Source organism: Lemur catta, chromosome 10 (assembly GCF_020740605.2).
Source record: "Lemur catta isolate mLemCat1 chromosome 10, mLemCat1.pri, whole genome shotgun sequence".
In the NCBI taxonomy this organism is placed as follows: domain Eukaryota; kingdom Metazoa; phylum Chordata; class Mammalia; order Primates; family Lemuridae; genus Lemur; species Lemur catta.
This window is the reverse complement of record NC_059137.1, coordinates 42204806-42232207: the sequence shown is the minus strand read 5'-3', so window position 1 is coordinate 42232207 and position 27402 is coordinate 42204806. Positions and strand designations below refer to the sequence as shown.

General features: G+C 41.6%; 1 protein-coding gene across 2 annotated transcripts in view; it reads right to left on the bottom strand.

The window, feature by feature from the left end:
• MOB3B (MOB kinase activator 3B) overlaps window positions 1-27402 on the bottom strand; it is a 178052-nt gene that overhangs the window by 113528 nt on the left and 37122 nt on the right. Inside the window, exons 2-3 of one of the 2 annotated variants that reach the window (XM_045562392.1) lie at window positions 5168-5292; window positions 428-1043 (exon numbers count right to left, since the gene is read on the bottom strand). In XM_045562392.1, coding sequence (XP_045418348.1) covers window positions 428-845 — 418 coding nt within the window. In that variant the 5' untranslated portion in view covers window positions 846-1043; window positions 5168-5292. The remainder of the gene's footprint in view (window positions 1-427; window positions 1044-5167; window positions 5293-27402) is intronic. The other variant, XM_045562391.1, reaches the window with a different exon arrangement.

The window sequence follows — 27402 nt, the reverse complement described above, 5'->3', positions numbered from 1 at the left end:
CTTATACAGGGATTTCTTAATCCTGAGATGAATACCAGCAATTGCATCAGAGTCAATATAACTTTAACTGGTCAATTAGCCAAAAAAAAAAAAAAATTTACCAGGTTCAGTGGGTGGGTTTGGAGTCTAGTCCTAAGGAAGCCAACAAGATCAAATCTAACATTTCACTAAGTCAATGTTTCCCAGCCTGTGGTATATGTACCACTGGGATCCACAAAATAAACATAAGTGGGCCATACATGTTTTTTTTTTTATTTCAATGAAGTTCTTAGACATGAAAAAAGAAATTGCAGGTGTATGAGTGATGGAATTTAGGGAAACATTGACGTGTGTGCTTCCTAGCATTCAAAGGCAGTCTGTAAATTTTCTGAGCTTGGGGTGGGGGTGGGAGTGGTTGGCAATACCTGAGAACTGGTCATGGACTTACCCACACATGTTGGAAATATGTCCTCATTGTTAATCTGAACCTCGATCCAATCCATAAGAAGGTTCATGTACTGTGGAGCTGGCAATGCTGTCGGCTTCTTATACTTGAGGTCATCCTGCCACCGATACTCATATTTGGGGCCACCTGACATCACAGGGCAGGTCCGCTCGGTGCAGAACTCACATATGGTGCCGTAGATGAGGTTGATCCGATTGAAGAAGTCCACCACGTGTACAGCCACCCAGTCATTCTGGTCCTCCCCACTGGGCAGCTGCACGGCTGCCTTCAGGTCCACACCCGAGTTGAGGGACGCCTGAGCCCGTTTGTGTAGCTCAAACCTCTGTGTACCGGGTTCAAATTTCCTCTTGGGCCGGAAGGTCTTGTCCTTGTTAAATACCTGTTTCAGAGCTATGGACATGGTCTTCTCCTTTGCTTCCTTTCTTTTGCAGGAATCAAAAAGGCACCTGGAACTTTTCAGTGAGAGATCGCAACCCAACAGGGTTTTCCACTGCCAGCCCTCAGGCCCCAGTCTTGCAGTCTACAGCTTTTAATCTCTTTTAAATAGCCCCTTCCACCTTCCTCTTGAACGATTTCCAAGGGAACCTCATGTTCCTTCCTAAAGACAGAAGAGAAAAGGGAACTTGTGAGTGCCTGGTTTCCATTTAAGAAATGACAAAGGGACAAAGGCTTAGACCTGATTTCGCCCTTGTGTTCCTTGCTGTGCCCATTTCCATGCAGGCATATGGACATGAAGTCAAGCCACTCCCCTGTGACTTGGTACTGATGATGGAAATCATGCAAATAACTAAAGAAGAAAAGGCATCACACTCTTTCTTCATGGCCTTTGTCAAATCTCTGCTGGCTCTTCTCTGTGTGATCACAGGCTCAGGGGACCCCTCCAAGATGTTATGGTGTTGATCAATGACCTGGCCCACATGGGCTCCTTTTTGAGCCCCACCCTGCCATTGCCCCTGATGGGTAAGTATGAGGCCACTACCCTGTGGACCGCTGATGGGAGGGGACGGCTACCACACCAAGCTGGCTAATAAGAATGTCTCTCCCGGGAATCTGGAATCAGGACCTATTCTTTCTTGGGCATTATCCATGAGAGGTGATAAAAACTGGGTCTGATTGAACCCTGTTTGGACCATGTGTAGTGGAGTTGAGACAGCTGGTCTGCAGAGCCAAGGTTGGGGGAGAAAAGGAAGAGGAAGAGGAGGAAGCTGTTGATACTCAGAGAAACAGAGACAAGAGCCCAAGTGGCATCACGGAGAGGAAGACATGAGAAAAACAGAAAGATAGTGAGAAGGGAAGGGAAGAGCGGCTTCTGGCTTCTTTAATTCCTGATAATCTTCTAGAAACTGGTTCCAATTCCTCTTGAAGCCCAGCTGTGCCTCCCACCTTTTGGATACATTTGTTTTTCCTGAACTAGTCAAATAAATCCCTTATTTTATTTTAGCTAACTCAAGTTCTGTTTCTTTCCAAGGATGCCTAACTATGACAACATTTGTCACCCCTACAATGTGCCATCCTACCTATCCTTAATATCACACCTTCTCACACTGCACTTTGAGGCAGAGCTGTCCAATAGCACTTTGTGTGATAATACAAATGTTTTATCTATCCTGTCCAATAGGATACCCACTAGCCACATGTGGCTATTGAGCACTTGAAATGTGGCAAGTGTGACTGGGGAACTGAATTTTATATTATATCTAATTTTAATTAATTTAATTAAATAGTCACACATGGCTAGTGGCTACCATATTGGATAGCACAGCTTTGAAGTCTTCAGTGTTCTCTTCTCCACTATCTTATTGACCCTTACAAAAATCTGGTGAGGTTTATAGATTTATAGCAGGTATAATAGATTTTCAGCAGGTATCCTTCCCCCTAGATCTCAAAGAAATAAAATTACTTGTAAGGTCCATAGCTAGCAGGGGGCACAGTTGGTATTAAAATCCAGTTTGTTGACTCCTAGCAAATGCTTTCTCCATGTGGCCTTATATTTTAAAAAGTAATGGCCTTTGACCTGTCTTTCCTGCTGGTTCATAAAACTCCCTTTAACCAGAGCTTCCATCCACATATTCCCCAAAGACTGCTAGTATAGATTGGCTGGAAGAGAAAGCTGTGTCCTGTGGCCTTCAAATAGAGAAGAGATAACTGATTCACCATTGGTCAAGCCCTATCAAAATGAGCCAACAGCTGTAGCCAGATTCAGAAGAGCCCATCATGAAATCCGTTAAAATGGACGTGGAGTACGATCCCACAGAACTGTTCTTTCTCTACCTGGAATAGGTTCTTCCATTCCACACTCAAGCATGGCTTGATGATGCTTTCAACCTTAAGTTATGAAGGCAAAACAATACAACTGAGACATCCCAGTTGCCTCTTACAAACCCTGCTCTTTGCTCAGAACTGCTAATCTTGCAGCTAAGTGCCTCTTCCCCCCACTCCCTGCAGCCTGTGCCAACTCACTTCCTCCCTCTTCACCCCACCCTCTTCCTAATAGGCTTTCACTGAAATGCCATATCTGTGACATGGTTATTTTCCCTCCTCACATGACATTGAGCATACACACTCCCCACAAAGAGAACCATGTGGAAAAGCAGATCACCTGACACTGTGCCTGAGGCTGTCTGTGAAATCACACACTCCTGAGTACTTTGGAATGTCACCTGCAAGGATCTCAGCACACAAGCTCTGCAAACTCTAGGGAAAGAATGGGGCAATCTCTTTTTCAAAAGAATACCTTCCCAAAGGCTTAGTCTGCTGGAAAGAGGCTTAAGAAAACTGAGGGCCTTAAAAGAGCATTTCCAAAAGAGAAGTAAGAGCTGGAGGTTGGGAACACAGAGAAAGGATGGTAAGCACTTAAAAAAAAAAAAAGTACACAATAGTCTCTCTATGTCTCAAATGTTAATTGCTGATAGTAAAGCAGTAAACACTCAACAGCTGCCCCCTCATGTCTTGAGCAAATAAGACTTGCTGTTCTGTTATTCTGATAATGAGGGCACCATCAATTCCCACAGTCCTCAGAGCAACCTTCTTTCATCACCTTGCATGACCCTTGGGACCACTAACTCTGCTGTTTCCAGTGGCCCAGAGTGTCTGCTTGCATGGACACCAATGTGGAAACTTTTGCAGACACCATCAGCAAGTCCGCCTGGCACCTCTGACCGGAGCATGTGAATGAGACAATACTCACAGCAAATCCTTCCCATCACAAAGTCTGGCAGTGACTGGCACTCCCAAATAGTTAAATAATCATTAAAACCTTGTTTGAACTTTGGGGATTTTTCTTCCAGAGATACTTAAATAACAAACTTCAAGATACCAATCTCTTGAACTAGATGGGCATTTTTCCAAAACCTTAAATCACCCTCTCTTTTTGCCCCAACTTAACAGGCTCACCTGAGAGAGAAGGCGTCTTTGGAGGATTATTTCTCAACCAAATCCCTTCATGCTGCTGTTGCCCACCATTTATTGAACACTGCTATGCACCAGATCCATCACATCTATTATTAACATTTCTAATCCTCCCACCACATCTTGCATGGTGGAAGTTTTTATGATAATTTGATATAGCAAAAACAAATGAGGTTTCAACTAGATAAAATAATTTTCCAAAAATCACAAAGTTAGTAGATGGTAAGGCTAAATTTTGAACCCATCTCTCTGGCACTGAAACATAGATCTTTTTCTCACTAAAGCTGTTTTAAAATCTCATGAACATTTTTATGTTTTCAAAGCTCCTGCACTTGTATATTTCAAAGCTCCTCGCAAAAAGACTACAAAGGAAGCTAGAACAGGTGGTATCATTATCTCCATTTTATAGACGAGGAAACAGAAACTCTGATCTCCCCGGTGTTTGGCCCAAACTTGTTAATCATTCTGACACAGTCAGACATGAGGATGTGTCTTTGAGTGAAACTTTTTCACCCGAAGTGAAATCTCTTAAGAAGGGATAGGCTCGTCAGGGAGGCCCCCATGTATAAAGACAATGGCAATCCAGGATGGAGAGTCACAGATTTGCCATGCCACTGAATGACTGAACAAAGAGGCACCCGTCTGTGCCTTTTCCAAGTGCCACATGCCATATTGGCACAGGTACCCCAAAGAGTTTTGAAATTAAAAAGAGAAAGTAAATCCACCTGGCCTTACTTTTCCAACCCAGAGCCCCAATGGGACCCCTGCTGATAATTTATACTGTCAGCTAATTAAATGGTCAGAGCAGTGCTTATCAAATGTCAGTGCCAGATCTTGTTAAAATGCAGGTTCTGCTTCAACTGGTCTGGGTGGCACCTAAGATTCTATCTAATAAACTTCCAGGTAATGCCCAACCTACTGGTCCATGGATGACACTTTAAGTACCAAGGCCTGATCTAACTAAGGGAGCTTGTTAGAAATGAAGACTCTCAGGCTTCACCCCAGACCCAGTAGATCTAAATCTGCATTTTAACAAAATCTCAGAAGAAGTATATTCTTTGAGAAGTAATGGGCTGGAGGGCTGCCTAGCTGGCTGAGTAAAGGAATGAATAAATAAACTTCCATTTGTTGTTTTGTCGACAGTTTGCTTCATAAACAGAGTCTTCAGTTGAGTGTGTTTGGGAAAAAGAATAAGGACAGACTCACTGTTTTGATTACAATTGCCTTGACAGATGGTGACAATGACCAGGTCTTTTGATCTGGACTGACTTGGATAGCCCAGCACCCAGCACCTAGGAGGTCCCCAGTGAATACCTTTTTATAAATGCCAGATGGAGCACAACTGCTGCTACTACCGCCTCATGCAGAAAAGCTTCTTTGGCTGATGAAAAATGTTGCACTAGCAACAACCCAGTGGTTATTCTCCATCCTTGTCCAGTCTCCAGAAAAAAAGGAACAAGTCATAAATTTTGTCCCCTGGGCAGAAACTAAAAGCAAATTCTGTGTTATGAATAGCACCCATGACAATGCCGGTTCTCAGGAAATATTCGAAGCCAATTGCTCATTCAATCAATAAACATTTATTAAAGGCCTTATATGCACCAGACACAAGGCTAGGCACTAAGGACATAGAGTTAATTAAAATTTGGTCCTTGCCCATGAATAGTTTACAATTTAGTATCTAGTTCTAAGGTTAGTTATAGACTTTAAATTCTGATGTGATTCCTTCAGAGTATTACTCAGGTTAAGGAATCAAAAGGACAATAAAGAGTGAGGTCTTTGGAAAGAGAAAAACGGAAATCCAAATAAATAGCATAAAACTGACAGGAGCTCCATGTGTTCTCCATATTTCCTGCCTAATAGATCAATTATAGCAATAAAACATGTGCACTATAAAAATATGCAGAGAGAATTCGACTGGGCTGCAAGGGAATGTTGACAAGGTAACTAAGCAACACTGGCAAGGAAAGTTCTTATTTTTCTTTTCCTATTGATGCCTTTCGCCTCATTAGTTGAAAAATCAAAGAGTCCTTGCCAGGGATAAGGATGACATGAAACAACTCTCCCACTCACTCCTGAGAGATCCATCTTCTCCAGCCATGACCACCTTAAGAGGCCTTGGTAGTACCTAAGGGTGAGAAGGAAACAAAGGAGATGGACCAAAGCTGATACCAGCTGGGAGAAAAGCAGTTCCCCCAGCAGGATTAGCTGGCAGGATGACTCCCTATGTGGCGGCCACAAGAGAAATGCCCCAGAAATACCCCTTACAGAGGAGGTATAGTATCATCTTCATTGCTGGGGCCCCAGGAATGATAATGGTGCCAGGCACAGACTTGACTTCACTGCATGTTTGCTGAATGAATGAATAAATGACAGTGAACAATGAATGCTTTACATCAAAGTGAAACCACAAAAGAGCAACCAATTGGACCTCCTGCCTTTAGTTATTTGGAGATTCCACCTCTCCATGTAAGCTCACTGCCAACTCACTGAGGCTAGATATTTCCAGTGGCTGGGATGCTCTGAAGTTACATGCCCATCTCCTGAAAGGACAAGACAATTGTCCAACCTCTCTTTCATATGGGCTGCTTCTTTCCTCTGTGTTATCTAAAATTCCAACTCTTCAAAGTTGAAGAATGACTAATTTCTCATCTTCCCACAATATTTTTCTGTTTATGGCTGGAATAGTTCATAGAACCCTCCTCCCACACTCCAAATACTGAATAAAAGTGGATTAGGTTTTTATTTTAGAGAGGTGTGTGTGTGTCAGTGTGTGTGTGTATGAATAAAATAAACATCGTCTGACCTTCCCACACTCCAATAAAGAATGTGCCTAAAGATCCAACTCCATCAACACTTATGAGCTGTGTTACTCCTGCCTACTTATTAGGTGCTATCTTTGCTCACAAAATAACCCAACAATTGGAGAGATTCCTGACTGAGAATCAGCTTTGCTATTTTTTTTCCAACTAATCCACCTCCTCAGCTTTGAGCTGCCATATCGCTGCATTTTGTTAGATTAGTTGGGAGAAATATTGCTGTCTCTTTTTCATCTTCAAAGATATGCGTGATTTCAGAGCTTTAAAATGCACATGTCACTTCTGAATGCAAATGAAGTCAGTATGAATAGGTGTAGCCCTACAGAAGTCTGTCACATGACACTTACTCCTCATCACCTTCTAGTTCTTCAAGGGCCATTCAAATTGCATTCTCACTGTTTCGTAGGCTTATTTAGTCATCAATGCGGCCATTCTTGCATTAAAAGTATGAGTAAATATTCTAAAAAAGAAAGCACTGCGTGCATCTTTATAGATTGCAGCAGTAGCAACAGCTGCAATAAATCGATGCACAGGTGTTTTCAGCAAAGACCCATAATGATTCACCAGCTCAGACTCTGGAAACATCATCAGTCAGAAGAGGGCACTAAGTGGTGGGAAAGAATGGAAAGGGTGAAAGAAAAGGAAAGAGTGGAATTTATTTGGTGTGGTTTAATACATCACATACACACAGTCTACAGAAGAAAAAACAAACTTTAAAAAAAATGTTTTTTTAAATAAAGAGAATGATGTTCCTTCTGGATGACAATACAAACTAGCTCAGATTCCTGACACTGAGGAAGATGGGGAATCTTTGGTCCAACCCTGGATAGGGTTGATCCACTCTTAGCACAGTTTTAAAAATAAATAGTGAAGGTAAAATTATTACAAGATAAAAGCTCAGTTGACTCATTTAATCTTTATGAAAGACATCCCAATGATTTTACTGATTTTTATTTAAAAGAAAAAAAAACGTTTAGGTCAGTAAATGCTTGATGTATTATTTCCAGATCTTTGGACTAGCTAGAAAATATCCATTTTTTTATGGTTAAAAAAATATGATTTGAGAACATAATTCCTAAGTCAGGTGCAGGTAGAAGAATGACGGATGTGGAGGAAACTACAGATAAAGTTAAAATAATGACTGAAATACAAAATTAAGGTAAGTCAAAAATTTAAGTAGTTTTACTTTTTAAAGCACAGGTATATACTAGATGGTATGATGTCAATGTGAGCCTCCACCGGAATTGAGATAAAGGTCATTGTCAATTACCATTTTTTTCTTTTTCTTTGACACAGGGTATGCCAATCTTTTCTTGGAAAAGTCTTATTTTAAAGGAAAAATGTTCAAATTCAAGGAAGCTAGCTCCTGTAACTGTCAACAGACTTATTTACTCTTAGCCAGTCTAAGTGAATTTGAGCCTCAAAGTCTGGAAAATTTTTAACCCCAGCTCTGGGAACTTATATATGACATCTGGAACCACTGCAAAAGATCTTTGAAGGGGAGTGGAGAACACAAAATGGGCTAGAAGATTGGAAATTGGAAAATACAGTTCTAATTTTCAAAAGATTACAATTTTAAGCTTGACAGGGGATGGGTAAAATTTACATCAATCACAGGCAAGATTTGGAGGCAATACAGCCTAGTGGCTAAGAGCACAGCTTCTGCAGAGTTGCTGTGAGAATTAAAGACAGTATATGTAAAATTTTTAACATAGCAGGTACTGAATAAAGCAGTTGTTGCTGTCATCATGTTCATCCTTTGAATCACATTATGATGTAAGTTTTAATAGAAAATCAGATTCTTGAGAGACCAAACAGCTACCCAGAATCTTAGGATGCTTAAAATTCTATTCAACCTAATCATATAATATTAACAATAGCATTTATTGAGGACTTACTATTTATTTCAATTTTCACAACCCTATGCATAGCTATCATACTTTACACTTAAGGAAACTGAGCCACAGTGAGATCAAAACTTTGTCCCAGGTTATAGAACCAGTAAGAAGCCAAGCTGACTCCAAATCTCTTAACACCTACTTAACGCTGCCTGTTTAGACAGCCTGGTAGTTGAAAACATAAGACTGGAGGTTCTAGGGCACATCTAAGGGGGTCAGAGAGGGAAGCAGGAGAAACACAGACCCAGGCCTATGTATACTGTCCACATGCCACTCTGAAGATATATATTTCTCAAACCTCTGTGGTTTAGAGTCAAAGGCCTGGATTCAAATCCTGACCATGACTTTAACTGGCTATGTCTTTGGACAAGACACCTTTTATGAACCCCTATTTTGTCTTCTTTAAAGATAATGGTGTTTACCTGTCAAGGTTATTGTGTGAAAATTAGTTAATAAAAGAGACATTGCCTGGGAAAGCACTTTATAAATGGAAAACAATTATATGGTTAATGATGCCATGACTGGTGACAAAAGGATCTACAACTGTTGTCTTAACAGTAAGAAATGATGTTAGTAATAGAAAATGATTCAGTTCAATGCAAATGTGTGTTTATGAGTAAAGGATAGGGCAGGAGGTGGTAGGGGATTGAGGGGCAAGACAGGGTGGCAATGGGAGCCTTGTATAAGAAGAAAGAAAGAAAATTGTTCCTTCTCGCTTAATTTGGGTGGAATTCTATTTCTCAGGCAAAAGGAATTAAAAATCTCAGTGATTTGATAATGAGTCAGTATTCCCCAAAATGTATAACACACATAGCCTAATATCATGATGGAGTTCCAGTATCTTTTGCACATAATAAAGTCTAGTGTAATATGACTTATTTCATGAATTTGGATATACCAGGACAAATTGTATTCCTCATGCATTCCCACTAATCTCTCAAACACTTTTTAGAATGGAATATAAAATTTTCTCATGCTAAATTTTAAAATGTTCTACATTTAACACAACACATCAGGTTATAACCCAGCTATAATTTCTGTATTCTGTTAACAGGAAAACTTTCTAAACTGTTTAACATACAGCTGGGAGCTTTTCAATTGGTCTGGATGAAAACAGGCAGACAAAGCAGATAACTCTGAGATAACTATGAAACAAATAATTAACGATGCCATCCACTCTACTCTCCTGAACATGTCATAACAAAAAAAAAAAGTTTAAAATAAAATTAAGTCAAACATGTCGTTGCAAACCACATGTCCACCTCAAAGACTGGAAAGATGCCGAACCTTTAGAGCCAGAGAGACGTGGGCTTGAGTCCAGGCTCTGCCCCTTGATTAGTTGCCCTCCTGAGCTAAACGCTATCTCTTTGTGCTTCAATTTCTTCTTCGGTGTTAGGGTGCTAATACCAATATCACAGTGTGTTTGGGGGATAAGCGAGATTATGCAAGTAAAGATAGGCAAATGTCAAGTATTAAAATGATTAATCTGGATTTCTCATATTCTCAGGTTTCAGTTGGCATCATGATTAATAGGGATCCCAACCATAATCTAGTCTGGTCTTTGATTTCTTCCCCACAAGACCTAAGCACCGGACCCTCAAAATGTATAAAATCTTAAACTATGCTAGAGAGACACACCATTTCCTCACTCTTGGTTTTGATGAGGAAAAATTTTTCCTAAGTAGCTACCGGCCTTTCTCTGTCCTTTTACTTACCAAGATTGCTGCAAGGGAAGTGGATGGACTAATTTATTTAATAGGTGAATTTGAGAAGAGTACATTGGGCATACTCAGCTGGCCCAGCCTTACCTTCCTCCCTCTTGGGAAGTGCCAAGGAGTGAACTACCTGCTTCTTCCCTAATTTTCTGCCCCTGCGAATGGAGAAGGCCTGCTTCCTCCAGCACTGTATGAGACGGGGTGGGCAAATCTGGGGTTTAGAGCTAGCAGGCCCCTGGGCTAACAGTCTGGCTTCCATATGAAATAAAGCTGATATCTGTTTTTGTTGTTTTGTTGTTTCAAACAACTTTTTTGAAGCCATGTAGAGAAGAGGAGTCTATTTGTTTATTGGGGGCCCTCTTGGAGACCCAATATTAAATTTTACAGACTGGCTTGCCTATGCAAAGTTAGCTGGTTTTTTTGTTGTTGTTTGTTTCTGTTTTTGTTTTTTTAACAGAGGAGCATTGTTACATCATTTCAAGGAGAACCCCATTTAAAACATAACTTATTCATCTGCAGAAGGTCTATATTTACACACAAGGAATGTACAATCTTCTCAGGAGTTTTCTCAAACAAGAGCGACAACCCCATCACGGAGCACATTTGTCCTCATTACTGCCCAGCTGCAGGCACAAAGAGAATGCTCAGAACAGAGTCCCCTGTTATCTGTAAGGTGTCTCTCCACACCCCCACAACCGACAGGAAGCTCTAGACCTGAGTCTCACGCACCTATATGTGGCTACCATCCAGGAACAGGATATCGGAAGATTTCTCTGTGGGGAACCTACCACCTACCCAGGTAAGGCCTCTCCCTTGTCCAGCCTCAATTTCTTCAAACTTCTCTCTAGTTTAACTTCAACCTCTGGTAAAAAGTAGGGGAGAAGAGGTAGAGAAAGAAGGAAGGGATGGCTGATCATCCCAGTCCTGCGACTTCTGCCTCCTTTACGCAGCTGTGTGATGCAAACACCCCATAACCTCAGGCTGTGCTGTATTTCTGTGCTCTGGCCCCTCCGTCAGTCAGTGAAAGCTGGGCTGGCACCTTGGACTTCACCGCAGCGCTAGTACCCAACACAGGACCCTGGACCAGTAAGAACACAGTAACATCTGCATGATTGCTAATCAGATACTACACAGATAAACTGTTCTTTCCCCAGAGGAGAGAGCCACGCTCCCATAATCACGATGAGCCATAATCGACTGAGCTACTTCACGCAAAGATCAACAGTGGCTACCGGACATGCTGTTTCCCAGGCCAACCTAAACAGCTCACATGTTTTCACTTTCCAGCATTCAGTGAAAAGTCAGTTCCTTTGGAAGCATGCCCATTCTTTTAAAAGAATGTTTAAAAACTCATGGTCGACCTTTGTAAACATCTTTGCATGGTGCTGCAAAGACCTTTACCTACATGCTTTGCTTAAAAAGTTTTAAAAATATAACTCAAAGGAAAAATAATGTGGAAGAGAGAACATTAATTAACTTGGGGAATGTCTTTTCTAATATTATGTAAAAAGAAAATGTATGGTCTCCCCTCCTTTAATGCTAATTCCACTTCTGTGACTTTGTTGCCCGGCCCTGGCTTCCATCTCTGTTGCAGCCACTCCCACTCCCTCCAGACCCCTCCAGCAGCAGCCGCCTGCCCCTCACCTGCCTCCCTCAAGCATCCCACACAATACCACGATGTTAATTTTCCTCAAGCCGTGATCCTGCCACCCACCCCACGTGTCTGCTGGGGAGGCCTGAGAGCAAGGCCAGGGCTGACAGTGTCATATAGCAGGACGAACCCTTGAAAATCACTTAATTCAATTCAACTTCTTAATTTATTAAAAACAAAGACAAACACACTTAATGCCCAGAAAAGTGAAGCGAATGCATAGAAGTCCCCAGTTAGGACAAACCTGCTGCTGAAAGCAAAGCTTCAGTTTCGGTGCCAGTAGTGTTCTTTCCACGAGCAATGCATCTCTTAAATACTTCACACTTAACTGCCCTCCAAACACTGCCCCCAACTTACCCATCAAGAGAGTGATGGGAGGGAGAGAGAGAGAGTGAAAGAGAGACATATATTAAAAACTCCTGGTGGTTTTTAAGCCTTTTTAAGCAATATGGTTCCTTTCTTCCCCCAAATGAGGCCCTATGCCAGATCCCAATTATATAAAAATAGCTAAAAATTCTCTCTTCTGTGAGACAAGCAAGGAGAGTCTACCCACTCCCAAAGGCCACTTGAACACCTCTGAGCACCTTCAGGTTTGGCTTTACCAATCGGACAACTCTCCTGGCCCCTAATGCCGACTGCATTTGTCAGCCCTTTCCCCTGCCTGCCGCCAGCTACCATCTCCCAGTGCTGCCGCCTCCAGGTGACCTCTTCTGACCATGCTGTTAGGAAGCAGCTTGCCCCTCCTTTGCCAAAGCTCTGAATCTGTAGCCCTCCCTTGGTACCAAAACAGTCAGATTCATTCGCTATTCTCATGCCTCCCCCCCCCGACTTCTGACCCATGTATAACCTGGACCCACCTACCCATCTGCCAGCCCCTGCAGGCCCATCAACGCGGGCTTCAAACACAAGCTGCCCGTGGGTGGAAGTTCAGCCCACCCCAGCCCCTTCTCTCTGACCCTTCCCTAAATTTGGCTTTGTTTCTGTTCATTCCTATCGTGCTCATTTGGAACCCTTGCTTCTCAGAAAATACTATGGGTTTGACTTGCTAGTCTTGAGTTCTATACTTTTCCTCCAACATCACCTCCCCTTGTTTTTTTTTTTTTTTTTTTCTCCTTTTTCTTTTTCATTTTTCTCTTCTTGAGCTCCAGGGCCTCTGGCAGAAGGTGGTAGCCACTGAAGAAAGAATACAATCCTAACTACCCTGAGCCCTCTGTCCATTGACTTAACTAGTCAGCTCCCCCTGGGTCCCCTGTGGTCCCTCAGAAATGCCAAAATGGCCAAGATCACCTGGGGTGCAGGTTAAAATGCAGACTCTGGGGTCGCACCCTTCGCCTGTGGATGTATTGGCTCTGCTGCATGCCAATGTTTAAGAACTCCCTGAGCCAGGGAGTCTGCCATGCCTAGCCTGGCATATCCAGTTGTCCATGTGCCAAAAAACACTGACTGAGGAGAATAGGCAGGGTACAAATGTGGCCACCTCAAGAGCTGCATTTCCAGCAGGAAGAGTGACAGAAAAAGTCCTTGGGGAGAAAGAAGCCTAACCTGAATGACACCTAGGACAGAGAATGTGGCCCTTCCCCTGCCTGGTCCACTAGCTACACCACCTGTGCATAGGCCAGTTCAGTGAACCAACCTGTACTTTGTGTGCTTTGGTCCCTGCACTGTATGGACTGGTGGCTAAGGAAACGAGTCTGACCTCAGACTGCCGGGGTTTGACTCCCAGGTCTACCATTTTCAGAGCTGTGGGCTCTTGAACTTATTATATAACATCACTAAACTTTAGCTTCCTTTTTCCCCACTTCTGTAAAATGGAGATAAGAAAAGTATGTATCTCGTAGTGCTGTTACGAAAGTTAAATGGCATTATCCAAATAAAGCACCTGACATAGGAGCAGGCACAAGGTAAGTCTGTAACAAGCATTACCTTTAATTCTCATCACTAACATGCTTCCTTGAACTTACACATACATATATATGTGTGTGTCCCTTCTGGACAGGGAATTCCTTAAAAGCAGATCCCACAGGCTTCTACTTTCCCTCTCTCATAAAACACTCTGGTGTATTATACCTCGCAGGATTGAGGTGGTGATCACATAAGACAGTAGGTGCAAAGAGGCTGGCAGCAGGTCTGGCACACTGTAGGTACTCAGAAATTGTCAGTGAGTATTAAAAAGGACGACCAGCTGGGAGCAAGGAAGTGGGGGCTGTCCCTTTTCAGGCCTAAGGCACTGGCACCTCCCTCCAGCCACCAGGCAGATGCCTTTCGCAGGGCAGGATGGTGGTTTGGAAGGCTTCTTCAGGGACCACAGAGAAGCTGGCCAAAAAGCTTGTGTGGGTTGGACATTTATGCCTATTATTTTATGACAGGAATTCAAGTTCTGTCATAGTAGTGCCAGAAGAACTCATCTTGAGTCAAGGGGTGCTTTTTTTAAATCCCAAATATCTTTCTTCTGATTTTCTTATGTAACTACAATGTGTAGACTTGCCAAAAATGTTAAAAATAGAAGAAACCAAACATCAAGGAGAAAATCTTCTCATAGTTTCTAAATCAACTTGCCTGGAAACAGCTCACAAAAGAGTGAAGGGTATAAATTTTTTCATTCATTTAGGGAGTTGTTTTGGCTTTCCCTATTTTATTCTTTGGATGGTTTTATTTGTTTTTCCCATACTACTTTTTAATGACAAGTAAGGGTGACACCACTCTTCCTAAAAACAATAAAAGCTACAGAGAGAAAAAAAAAAAAAAAAAAAAAATAAAAGTCTCCAAAGGCTTGGGGAACTTTTGCCCAGAGAGGAGCACTGCTCCAGCAAAGCCATGGAAAACAACGGCTGCTGCAGGCGCTGGGCTGAGCCAAACCCCTGCGTCGAGAACTCGCTTTATTTTTGGTCCAAGCACAGAGTCCGGGAAGCCACATCCACTGACTTCTTTTTCATTTAAGATTCTACATTCATCAATATGTCTTGTTGGGTAAGTAAGCCTCCATTAGAGATTTCCTCTATTTGTTCTAAGAAAGAAGAGGAAAAACAGAAACACACAGTCACCATTCCTAAGAAAAAAGCACCTGTCCCCGCAAGATACCAAAGCAGGTGTTTGGTAATAGCTCCTACTCTATTCTCTTTAAACTGCACTTTATTCTTTAAAAAAAAAAAAAAAAAAAAAAAGCAACCAACAGTGTTTGATTTTATATAAGCACCAGATGACTCATATTCCTTTTGGAAAAAGGTGGTGGAGGATTCTATAAAAATTCTGATAATCATAAACATTTCTTCCACCAACTTCAGTCAATAAAAAAAAAAATTCAAAGGCTTAACATAGGTGAAAACTGAAAAATACAGAGTTCCACAAAGACAAGCAAGGCTGTCATTTAAAAAAAGAATCATCTAAAAGCTCCTTTAGCACATCTCAAATGCAGATCTTTACATAACTGATCAAGACACAAACCATTTGCAAACATTTATATTTTAAATTACAGATAGCTATTCTGATTCTGAAGATGTTAAGTGATTACACAATAAGCTGGTTCTTATTTGCTCTTCCTTAATTTTCCCTAACCCTGCATGGCTTCTAGAAAAAGACAAAAACTGACAGACCAGAGTAGGATAGCCAAGGAGCCCTGATTTATTTCAGCTTTTAAAGGCCACTACGCTTGGATCCTCATTTCTGCAGAGAATGCAATCCGCACGCCTGAGCTCACTGTCCTGAATAAAGTACACGTTTTTCTCATCTAGCGGAGTACTCTTGTGAAATGTGAGCACAACCTGCCCAGCATCCGAGGGCGGCAAAAGGGGGAGGGTGGGGTCGTGCTGGGACATGGAGGAGTCACTCCACGGTCGGAGAGCCTTGGCCCCCGCGGCTCCGGGCTCGCGGGAGGACACAGGCACGACGGAGGCCGAGCCTCGGCCTTCAAGGCCTTCAAGGTGTCCGGTAGGGAGAGGCTGTCCACACCGGCGTCACAGACACAGAGCCGCTGCCCCGACAGCCAGGGCCCTAGACTCATCCACACTAAAGTCGGCCATGTGACTTCTGGGGGTAACACAGGGACCTGAAGGTGGAAAGCAGGGGGCCAGCCACAAACAGGAAACATCCATGATGGACACCACCAAGACCTCCTCGGAGGTCCTGCACTCTCCCCGGCTCCACACGGCACCCCACCTTGCTCACAAGGAAAGAAGGCACCTTGGCAGGCATTTGGGAAGCTGCCAAGGTAGTCTTACCTTTCAGCTGGGGCACCTACCCTGCTAGCGTAGTGCAGTAGACTGAATGTTCGTATCCCCTCAAATGCATGTGTTGAAATCCTAACCCCCAATGTGATAGTGTTAAAAGGTGGGGCCTTTGGGAGATGATAAGGTCACGAGGGCTCCTCCGTCATGAATGGGAATAGTGCCTTTATAAAAGGGACCCCGAGAGCTATCCTACCCTCAAGAGGGTGTACACCAGAGCCCGGCCGGACAAATACCCTAATCTCCAGCCTCCAGAACTGTGAGATATACATTTCTGTTGTTTATAAGCCACCCAGTCTATGATGCTTTGTTATATGAGCCTGAACTAAGACACATAGACATACTGATTATTTCATTTTTATAATAGTCTAGATTTAGGATGTATTTAATTTTATAAAGCCTTGTGTGGGAAGGAGATAAAGCAATTCGGATAATAATTCACATTTCTTCCGACCATATCCTATTAAACATAAAAGGGTCCTTTTATGTAAAGGTGCTTTCTGACTAATGAGGAAATAAATGTACACCTCATTATTCCATGGCCTACCAGAAGCTCCTGAGTTCTGAGGATTTAGAAGAAACAATTCAAGTGGCATTTCCCCGGAAGTCATTGGCCCAACCTGATTCCCCACATGGCTATTATTTTTCAGCCCTCTTATGAAGGCTGGCTGAATAAACCTTACCCAAGCCAGCAGGCAAGTGAAGGCAATGACATTTTTTAATGGCATGACCCAGGTCATCGTACCCTGGACCAGTTGCCATGATGCATATGCCTGCTGGTTAGAACCTTCCTATCATTTCTGTTACGAGACACATGGCTATTTCCTGTTCTGGGAAGTTTTGGAGGGGTGAGAAAAAGAAACAGGGAGGGAAGAAATGTTCATGACAAAATTTGGCAAGCTCTCTTGAAGGATCTACAACCTCTCCCTCTAAGGCAATGGCAAATGGTCCCATCAAAATTAATTTTGAAATCGGGAGTGGAGCCTTTGAAAAGAAATCTGGTGTTCTATGTGAAATTTTAAAACATGCATAACTTTTCCCTCAGCAAACCCATCTTTAACAATTCATAAAAAGACAAACGTTAGGCCAGGTGGGCTCGCTGGCTCATGCCTGTAATCCTAGCACTCTGGGAGGCCAAGATGGGAGGATCGCTTGAGATCAGGAGTTCAACATCAGCCTCAGCAAAAGTGAGACCCCCGACTCTACTAAAAATAGAAAAAAAATAGCCAGGTGTGGTGGTGAGCACCTGTAGTCCCAGCTAATTGGGAGGCTGAGGCAGGAGGATCGCTTGAGCCCAGGAATTTGAGGTTGCTGTGAGCTAGGCTGACAACACAGTATTCTAGCCCAGGTAACAGAGCAAGAGTCTCTCTCTCAAAAAAAAAAAAAAAAAAAAAAAAAAGACAAATGTATTGGGCTGCTGTGGCAGGCAGATTTCCAAGATGGCCCTAATGATCTCTGCCTCCTGGTATCTGTGCTCTTGTATAGTCTTTTCCAGTTGACGGAGGACTGGACCTAGTGACTTACTTCTAGTGAATAGAATATAGCAAAAGGAATGGGGAACACTTCTGAGATTAGGTTATAAAGGACCATGACTTCTTGCTCACATACTCTTTCACTCTCTCTTGCTTGCTCATTTTGATGAAGCCAGCTGCCACGTTGCAAGCTCTCCTACCCAGAGGCCCGCATGGCAATGAACCGAGGGTGGCTTCCAGTTACCAGCCAGTGAGGAATGAAGGCCCTCAGGCCAACAGTCCACTAGGATCTGAATCCTGCCAGTAACCACTGGGTAAGCTCAAAACAGATTCTTCCCAGTCGAGCCTTAACATGACTACAGCTCCATCCTTGGAGAGAACCTGAACCGGAGAACCCAGCTAAGCTGTGCTCTGACTCCTGACCCACAGAAACTGTGAGATAATAAATGTTTTTTTAAGCCACTAAGTCAGGGAGTATTTTGTTATGCAGCCATAGACAGCTATTTAAAGCATCATTGTTTTAATTACACACACAAAAAAGGAAACCCAAAAGTACATTCAGAGGGAAACTAGTTCAATAGAGAATGGTACATCCATACAAGAAATACTGGGCAACCCTCCAAATACAAGGTCAATGTATCTATATTGATATGGAAAGAAATCCATGAAAATGAAAAAGCAAATTGCAAAAACAATGTGGAACTTCTAAAACATGGCAGATATCTACATCTATTCCTGTAAACTCCAGACAAGCTAGTGTTCCCATCTCAGAAAACAGCAATTCTAGTTGTCTACCCAATCCATCTGAAAATTATATAGTTTACCTTCAAATTGCTATCACATCCCACACTTGGTGCCCCCTCCCCAGCAACTACTCTCATCCACGCCACCATCCTCTCTTTACAGCTGCCATGGGCCAGGCTGGTCGTGCTGCCTCTACTTCTTCTCCTCAACAATCTATTTCCAGATAGTAGTCAGAGTGGTACTTTAAAAACATAAGTGAAATCAGGCCACTGCCCTTGTCAAGCCCTGTAAAGCCTTCCCATTACACTCAGAATAAAAACCAATGATGCTACGTTGGTTCACAAAGCCATGATCTACAGACCTGGCCCTTGGAAACCTCTCCTTCCTGTTTAATTCTCACCCTCACTTAGCTGCTCCATCCACAGTGGCTTCCTGATGTTTCTACAACACGCCAAGTCTATTATCACTCCAGGGCTATATTAGTTTGTTAGAGCTGCCATAACAAAGTACTCCAAACTGGATGGCTTAAATAAGAAAGAAATGTATTGTCTCAGTTTCGGACACTAGAAATCTGAAATCATGGTGTTGGCAGGGTCATGCTCTCACCAAAGGCACGAGGGAAGGATCTGTTCCATGTCTCTCTTTTTGTTTCTCATGGTTTTCTGGCAATCTTAAGTGTTCCTTGGCTTGTAGACTTATCACTCCAATCTCTACCTCCATCTTTACCTGTGTGTATGTCTGTCTCTAAATTTCCCCTTTTTATGAGGACAGCAGTCATTTTGGATTAGGTACTCACCCTACCCCAGTATGACCTAATGTTAACTAAATATATCTACAATGACCCTATTTCCAAAAAACGTCATATTCAGAGGTATTGAAGGGTAGGACTTCTACATAAGAGTTTGGGGTGGGGGACATAATTCAAACCATAATAAGAGCCTTTGCAATTGCTGTTCCCTCTTCCTAAAAATCTCTTTATCCAGTGAGGCTGCAGTGATTTCAAAATGTTGAGAAGGAATCTGAATTTTACATGTATGTTTGTCTACATGACAGCTGAATACTTTGGGTATTTGAAACAATTCAGTTAAAGCTATTGATCTAGGAGCCAGCATAAGTATAATTAAAAATTGCTGAATGTGCATTGTAGACATCCAACTTACAAGGGGAATAATTGGCCGGGAGTTATAGCTACTGTGCTCTGAAATCCATCTCTGCATTTGTGCTCAAGCTCTGTTTCCTGTAGGCTACTCCTAGTTATTGAGTGAGCGTGGCAAAGATACCAAGGCAAACCTATTCCTGGGAGATGAAAATTCACCTGACAGGTGGCTTTGGCTAAAAGACTCCCCAGTAGCCTTGCCAGACTCTCTTGGAACAGCACCGGACTCTAGGAGGCTTCTGTTCAGCCTTCTTCCCTCCTATCTCTTCTTCCCCTGGGTTCCTCTCTCCTATCTGTCTTCCCCATGCGTCTCCCACGCTCCCGCAGTGCCCTCTGAATTTTCCCAGTCAGAGCACTCAAAAGAACTCTGTACTTGGTTGAATGCTTTGCTGTTGCCACCTTGAAATTCTTAACATTATTTTTGAACAAGGGGCCCCACATTTTCATTTTTCACCCCAATGTGGTCTTGCTCACAGCAGTTGCTTTAATAAGTCCCTTGCATATCTAATCCTAATACCCCAGATATCAGCATGACTATTCATCACTTCATGCAAGCCTGTGCTCAAAAGTCACTCCTCAGAGAAGCTTCTTTTGCCATCCTAAGTAAAGTACATTCACACAACCCAGTCCTTCTCCCATTACCCTGCCTTAATTTTCTTCAGAGCTCCATCTGATTTTACTAAATATTTTATTTATTGTTTATTTTGTCTTTCCCTAGAAAATGAAAACTATATAGGGGCAAAGACTTTGTGTTGTTTATTGTTGTACCCCAGCACCTATAACAATGCCAGGGACATGTCAGGTAGTCAATAAATAGTTTGTGAATGAATTAACTTACAAATAAATAAATGTCAGACTGAACTCATCCAGACCTTCCTTCAGTGCCAAACATATATAAAATATAACCCATTGTGGCCATCATGAGAATGTACTTTATGGACATATAAAATAATAATTTTCTTTTTAATACAGGTCAAAAATGAAGAGAGAATAATGAAGAGAGAATCCAACATCAAAGCATTAGGCATGAGAACAAATATTGCAATCACTCAAAGGTGGGCTGAATCTGAAACAATTGCTTAGGGATCTAGGCCTTGGATTTTTTTTTCTTGTTGTATATTTTTATTTCAAAATGTTATGGGGGTACAAACGTTGAGCTTATGTATATTGCCTTTGCACTGCCTGAGTCAGAGCTACAAGCGTGCCCATCCCCAGACAGTGCACACCACACCCACTAGGTATTTACCTAAACCCTTCCTCCCCTCTCCCTCCTGCCCGACACCTGATGAATGTTACTACTGTATGTGCAAATAAATGTTGATCAGTTAGTACCAATTTGATAGTGACTACATGTGGTGCTTGTTTTTCCATTCTTGTGATACTTTACTTAGAAGAATGGGCTCCAGCACCATCCAGGATTATACAGGAGGTATTAGTTCACCATTGTTTTTTGTGGCTGAGTAGTACTCCATGGTATACATATACCACATTTTATTAATCCACTCATGCATTGATGGGCACTTGAGTTGTTTCCACATCTTTGCTAGGCCTTGGATTTTAATGTTCCAGGGCACCCAGTGATTAGTGTGATGTGGCCCTGTGCCCATGCAAGTTAAGAGACTGGAATTGACATAACTAAATCAAGTCAGAATTCTTGAAAACCCCTATTTACATAAAAAATAGGACTAGAAAAACTACCACTTCCTCCAGTAGCTCAGGGAAGAGGCAAGTAAGTCTGCATTATGCCTCAGTCTCAAGGTAAAAAAAAAAAAATGCATAGAATGAAAAAAAATAAATAAAAACCCACCAAGCCTGTACCAGGCATGAGTGTATTGCCCAAATGTACATTGTTTAGATTCTGCAAGAATCCTGAACTGATAAATCCCTATAAAAAATGTTCCCAGAACCAAAGAAACCTTTGTAGAAGCAAACTCAAATTGCTCTGTAGAAATACGTTCATACCTCAGGACCCAAAAGACTCCCCCAGAATAAATAATTCCTGCTGAACCAACGAGACAAAGAACCAAACCATTCAGAAGGTGAGGTCACATACATGAGCAGAAGAATTAGCACCACCAAACCTGATGGTAAGACAATAATCTGATGGGGTCAATAGACTAATTATGGTTAATGAAAGAACCATCCTCTATGAAAAAAGGGCAGATTTGGAAAAAAAAAAAAAACTGAATAGAATTCAAAAATACAATTCAAAAGTGAACAAAAGTTGAATTGCATATTAGATACAACTAAAAAGAAAATTAGTGCCATGAAAGATGGACCTGAAGAAAGTATTTCAAATGTAGCAGAGAGAGAAAAAACGAGATAGAAAAATGTGAAGGAGAAGTTATAAGACATGGAGAGTAAATTGAGAAAACAAAACATACATTTAATTGAAATTCCAGGAGGAAGGAGTAGGAGAATTTAACAGAATTAAAGCAATACACGTGTTCTTGATCTAGAAAATTACAAATCCCAAGCAAGATTCAAAAGAAATACAAACACACACACATACAAACACACACACATACACACACACACACACACACACACACACACACACAGTGGTAAACCACAGGAGAGCCAAAGAGAAAAACTAGAGAGCAAAAGATAAATCACCAAACTAATAATGACAATCAGATTAGCAGTAGACATTTCATTAATGAAATAGAGGCCAGAAGATAATGGAATAACACATTTAAAGTGGTAAAAGAAAAATAACCATCCAACTAATATTCTATATCTCATTAAATTACTGCTCAAAAATGGGGACATCTTAGTCTGTCTTATGCTGTTATAACCGAATACCACAGACTAGGTAATTTATAAAGAACAGAAATTTATTCCCTCACAGTTCTGCAGCCTGGGACATCCAAGGTCAAGGTGCCAGCATATGGTGAGGGCCTTCTTGCTGTGTCATAACCTGGTGGAAAGCATCAAATGGGCAACAGAGAGGGAAGAGGGCTGAACTCACCCTTTGTGAGGAACCCACCCCCTCGATAACGAACCCACTCCCACAATAATGGCATTAATCCATTCATAAGGGCAGAGCCTTCATGACCCAATCACCTCTTAAAGGTCCCACCTCTCGACATTATTGCCTTGAGGATGACGTTCTCAACATACGAACTTTGAGAGACACATTGAAACTATTGCAGGGGGTGAAATAAAGACATTTTCATTCAAAAAAAGAAGAGACTACACAATTCACAGACCCTCCCCCCCAAAAAAAATTAAGCAATAACAATATATTTTAATTCACGCGAAGTAAACTGAGAAAGAAGTAAGATAAATGAGCAATGATGAACAAAGAAGATAAACACGTTAGTAAATTTTATAAACCCCCATTTTTTAAATATTTTTCCCATCACCCAGATAAGAAAGGCAAAAACCAAACAAACAAATATACATATATATATATATATATATAAAGATTAATGTGGAAAGGAGTTATAAACAACTTAGAATAAAAATATTAGATAGTAATAATATGGAAGGACAATTAACTTAAATATTCTAAGATCCGTATGTTGTTTGATAGGGAAATAGCAATTTTGAATAATTTAAAACTTTTAAAAAGCTAAGTATGCATATTATAATTTTAAGGGAAATGAGGGAGGACATGGGAGAGAAGAAATGTTAATAGAATATACAATTACTGAAGTAGTAGAAGGGAGAAAAAGGGGGAAAAGAATACACAAATGAGACATGTACAGACAAAACCAGAATAAATTTGTCATCAGCAGATCCTCATTAAAGAAAATTCTAAAGAATGCACTTCACGCAAAAGGAAAGTGATCACAAATGTAAGACATATAAGAGGAGATATAAAAAGAAATGGCAAGAATACAAGAAGATATAAGAAAGAATTAGAAGGACAGAAAGTGATAAATATATAGGTAAGTCAATACAAGCATTCCCTCTATAAAAGAATTTTTTTAAATGCCCTGTGGCATTTTTAAAAGAAAAAAAATGCATAGACTTAAAACACACGAGAAGACTAGCATAAGAATTGAGGGGGGTATAAATCGGAAGGGTGGTGTTCAAAGGAAGGTAAAGATATTGATAACTTTAGAATTTAGTAAGTTAAAGATGTATGCTGTAATTACTAGGTAATTACACTGAAAGAATAAAACAGTATAACTTTCAGAGTGGTACAGAAGAAAAAATGGAGTGAGACAGCAAACCCATTGAATCTATAAGAAGACAAAAAATGAGAGAAGAAACATGGGAATTTTGGGACAAATAGAAAGCACAAAAATTCCAGCAGATGTGAATTAAAATATATCAGTACAGTTAATTATAACAAATGTAAATTCGCTGAATTTACTCCAGCTAAAAGACAGTGACAAACTGAAATGCTTACTGAGGCAGAGTAGGTCACAAAAATTAGTTAACAGCCAGGTATGGGAAAGCAGCAGCTCAAATAAAATGGCAACTGATGTCTTCTCAAGGTCAGGGAGACAATAGAGTGCAGTGGGGCCTGGGGTAAACTGGTAAGAATATATCTGTCTAAAGAAGGCAGCTCTCACAGATTGTTGCCATGAAGGAACACAGCCCAATGTCATAGATGTCAACTTTCAAACAAAGCTAGAAACTCAGAGTTTTGTGGAAAATCTGAATTTTTAAACATCAGCCACTGATTTTTTAAAAAGCAAATACTAGGAAAAAAAAAAGAAAGAAAAAGGAAATGCTCTTAATCCAGTGGATGGAATAAAGGAGATGAAATGGATAAATGAGCAAAAAGCATGATACGTAAAATGCAAAAACAAAAACATCAAAAGAGAAAAAAAGAACTACCCTTGCAAACCCTTGCAACATGAATGGAAGCAATAGCTTATACTAAAACACGACTGTGATCCCCACCCTGTAATTTCCACCCTGTTCAACCTTATCATTTGACTGAAAAGACCTAACATTAAAGGATGGGAAAAACACTGAATAATCCAAACATAAAGCACATGGAGCCCCAGTGGTGGCTCAAAACTCAAAATAATGTCTGGATGTTTGTTCCATCAGTTCTGCTTACACCAAGTCTCCTATGAGGGCTTACTAGATATCTGGGCTTATCTAGCTATTAAGAGAAATAGTGATGTTAAAAGGAACCCCTCATGCCTGAAAGAATGGGGAAGAGCATGAAGAGAAAGGAAAAGAAAAATCAACGCCATTCACCTTAAGTTACTCTGTGAGTCTGTTATTTGAGCCAGTTCCTGGAATGTCAGTTCTTGTCCATAGTCTATGAGGTAAGGTCTGAAATGTTCAGCGTGGCTTCCAAGGCCTTTCAGACCTGGCCGGGCTGCATCTCAGCCCCTGCCTCCCCACCTTTGCCCATGCTGGTCCCCCTGCCAGAATGTTTTCATCTCCCCTTCTGCACTGTAAGCCAAATCCTTTCCAAGGGAAGCATTCTCTAAAGGTTGCTTGAGGTTCCTGATGAAATCCCTGTATAAGGAATGTGCCACATGGCTATTTTTAAACTTAGTTGTGCTCTGAAAAAATATGTGTAACGATACAAAGAAAATTGTGCTCATCATTATTCCAGCAGCCATAAGGGGCAAATGGTTGGCCTGCTGGGGCAGCTTCTGCAAAAGAATGCAGCCAGAGTGGGGACTGGACTCTCTTCCCTAGAGGGTCTTCCCTATGGACAGGCCTCCTGCTAACCTGCCCTATCAACTGCAAAGCATAGCCACAGTGCCTACAGTTTAATCTCTTTACGAGGTGTACGTATATATTTGAGGGCTTAAAAGTGATTACTATCTCCAGAATACAAAAAGAAAAACATAACAATTATCAAATGTTTATGTAAATGTCTGTACACATATGGCACTTACTTCTTTAATTGTTAAATCTAACATTCAAAAATACTTTGTTATGCATGAAAACAATTGGTAGGTTAAGTTTTCTCACTTTTTAAGGATTCTTGACTGCATAACTCCCTAGAAATCAGAGCCAATCATAAGTTGAATGAGTTACTTATAGTCAAATGATTTCAAAAGCCCAATTATAAAAATGCTTTTCGTCGCTTGCAGCAAAATTATACTTAATGTGGGGTGTGGGTGCACATTGATATGTTTGGTATGTGTGTGGGCAGAGACCTAGGGCCTCAGAACGTCCTAGAAGACCTGGTCCTGTGCACTGCTGGAGGGCCCAAAGAGAGCAGGCAGAATGTGAGTGACTCAGGGGGAAATGGCAGAGGGCTGGTGGTGGCTGTGTAGTCCATCCTCTGCTGCTCACCCTTCGTGAATGGAATCTTCAGTTAAAGCTACACACCCAGGAAAATGCTGCTTTGCACTGAATTTCTTATAAAAACAGAAAAAGGTTAAAGCTTTGAGCCCATATTGTATTCTGGGTGGAAATGAGGGGGTTGTGTGATTTAGGAGCAGGGACAGAGACACAAAAGAGGGCCTGGGCAGGGTGGGGGCCCATGCTGAGCTCACAGTGCCAAACATTGGGGTTCAGGCCAAGTTCTGTCTGCATCATTAAGGGGCAGGGATGCCCCAAGTGAGAAATGTTAACTGCATTCCAAATGTATGCGCTTCTGAAAATGTAGAGCCTATCAAGATTGTCTGGAACCAAGGATGGGTTGAAAATGGAAGTGATCAGGAGTCCTTTTAGGGGCTCCCATTCAGAGGTTCCCATTAATTCAGAGAAAAGGGGGAAAAGCTAGTAAAATGCTATCTCAGAAGACCCTGATCCAACAAGGGCTCCCCGCGTTCCCACGGCAGCCTCCTCTCTACCAGGTGGGCTCTTTGCTTCCAGTTATAATGGACCTACAGTAAAAACAAAACAAAACAAAACAAAAAAACCTGGGTGGGGCAGGAAGCCATATAGGAAGGGAACATTTCTCCCAGTGCAAAACTGATGGGAGGGAAGCAGTTAGCAAAGAGCAGACCAAAGTCCATTATTTTACATTTATTTTTACTTTAAATTAGAAAGCATAAAGAATTTGAAAAATATTTTCTGTTAGCCTCCAACCTTGGGGTCACTCTAACCTATCCACATTCAAGGGCCACCATAAAGGATAATCCCCTTTTGTTTGCTCCAGACCTTGTTCCTGCTGCAGGTCAGGTCTGTCTACCTCTCAAGCCTTGTACGTGCCTGCACAAATCAACCCCTCTGCCCCCACACCTCTCCCTCTTGCTCTTCCTCTCCCTCTCCCATGTGCTCTCTCTGTCTGAGAACTCAGCACTTCATGCATCCTCAGGCTTTTTCTGCAGGCACCCACATCCAAGCATAGGCTCCCCGGGGTACCAGCTAATAAACTACATCCACACAGCCAGGTTGAGGTATTCATCTTAGAAGGGGACTCTAGGACATAACAGTAATAGTGACCATTGCCCCTCAGTTAATGGAAACTTGACTCCTATCCTTTAACCCTGGCAACACATGATCCACCCTGGAAAATTGGCCTTGCCACTATTTTTAAACAGACCATGCATCCAAGCTCTAGATCATCATTTTCCATTGCCAGGTGGAGAGTTTCAGTTGTATGTCTCATCAACATCCTGTCCATATATTGATGATATATTAATAACAATAACCATCACAGCAAATACATCTATATTATCACTTATTCCATAATAACTCATTTAATCCTCAAAACAGGCTATAAGGTAAGTACTGCTACTTGCAGATAAGAAAACTGAGAAAGGCTAAGTAACTTCCCTAACAACCACTTGGCAAGGTAGGGACTGTCAAGTTCATCTTACAGAGGAAGGAAATGCATTTGCTGAGGTTAGGTGACTTGCTTGCAGAAGCAGAAGTGAAATCCACCTCTGCTGGCTCTAAAGCCTATTTCCTCTCTAGGTGTCAAGGCCTCTCCAACACCACTGTTTCTGTTAAGAGCTACAGCTCTCACCAATCACACAGCCCCAGACTTC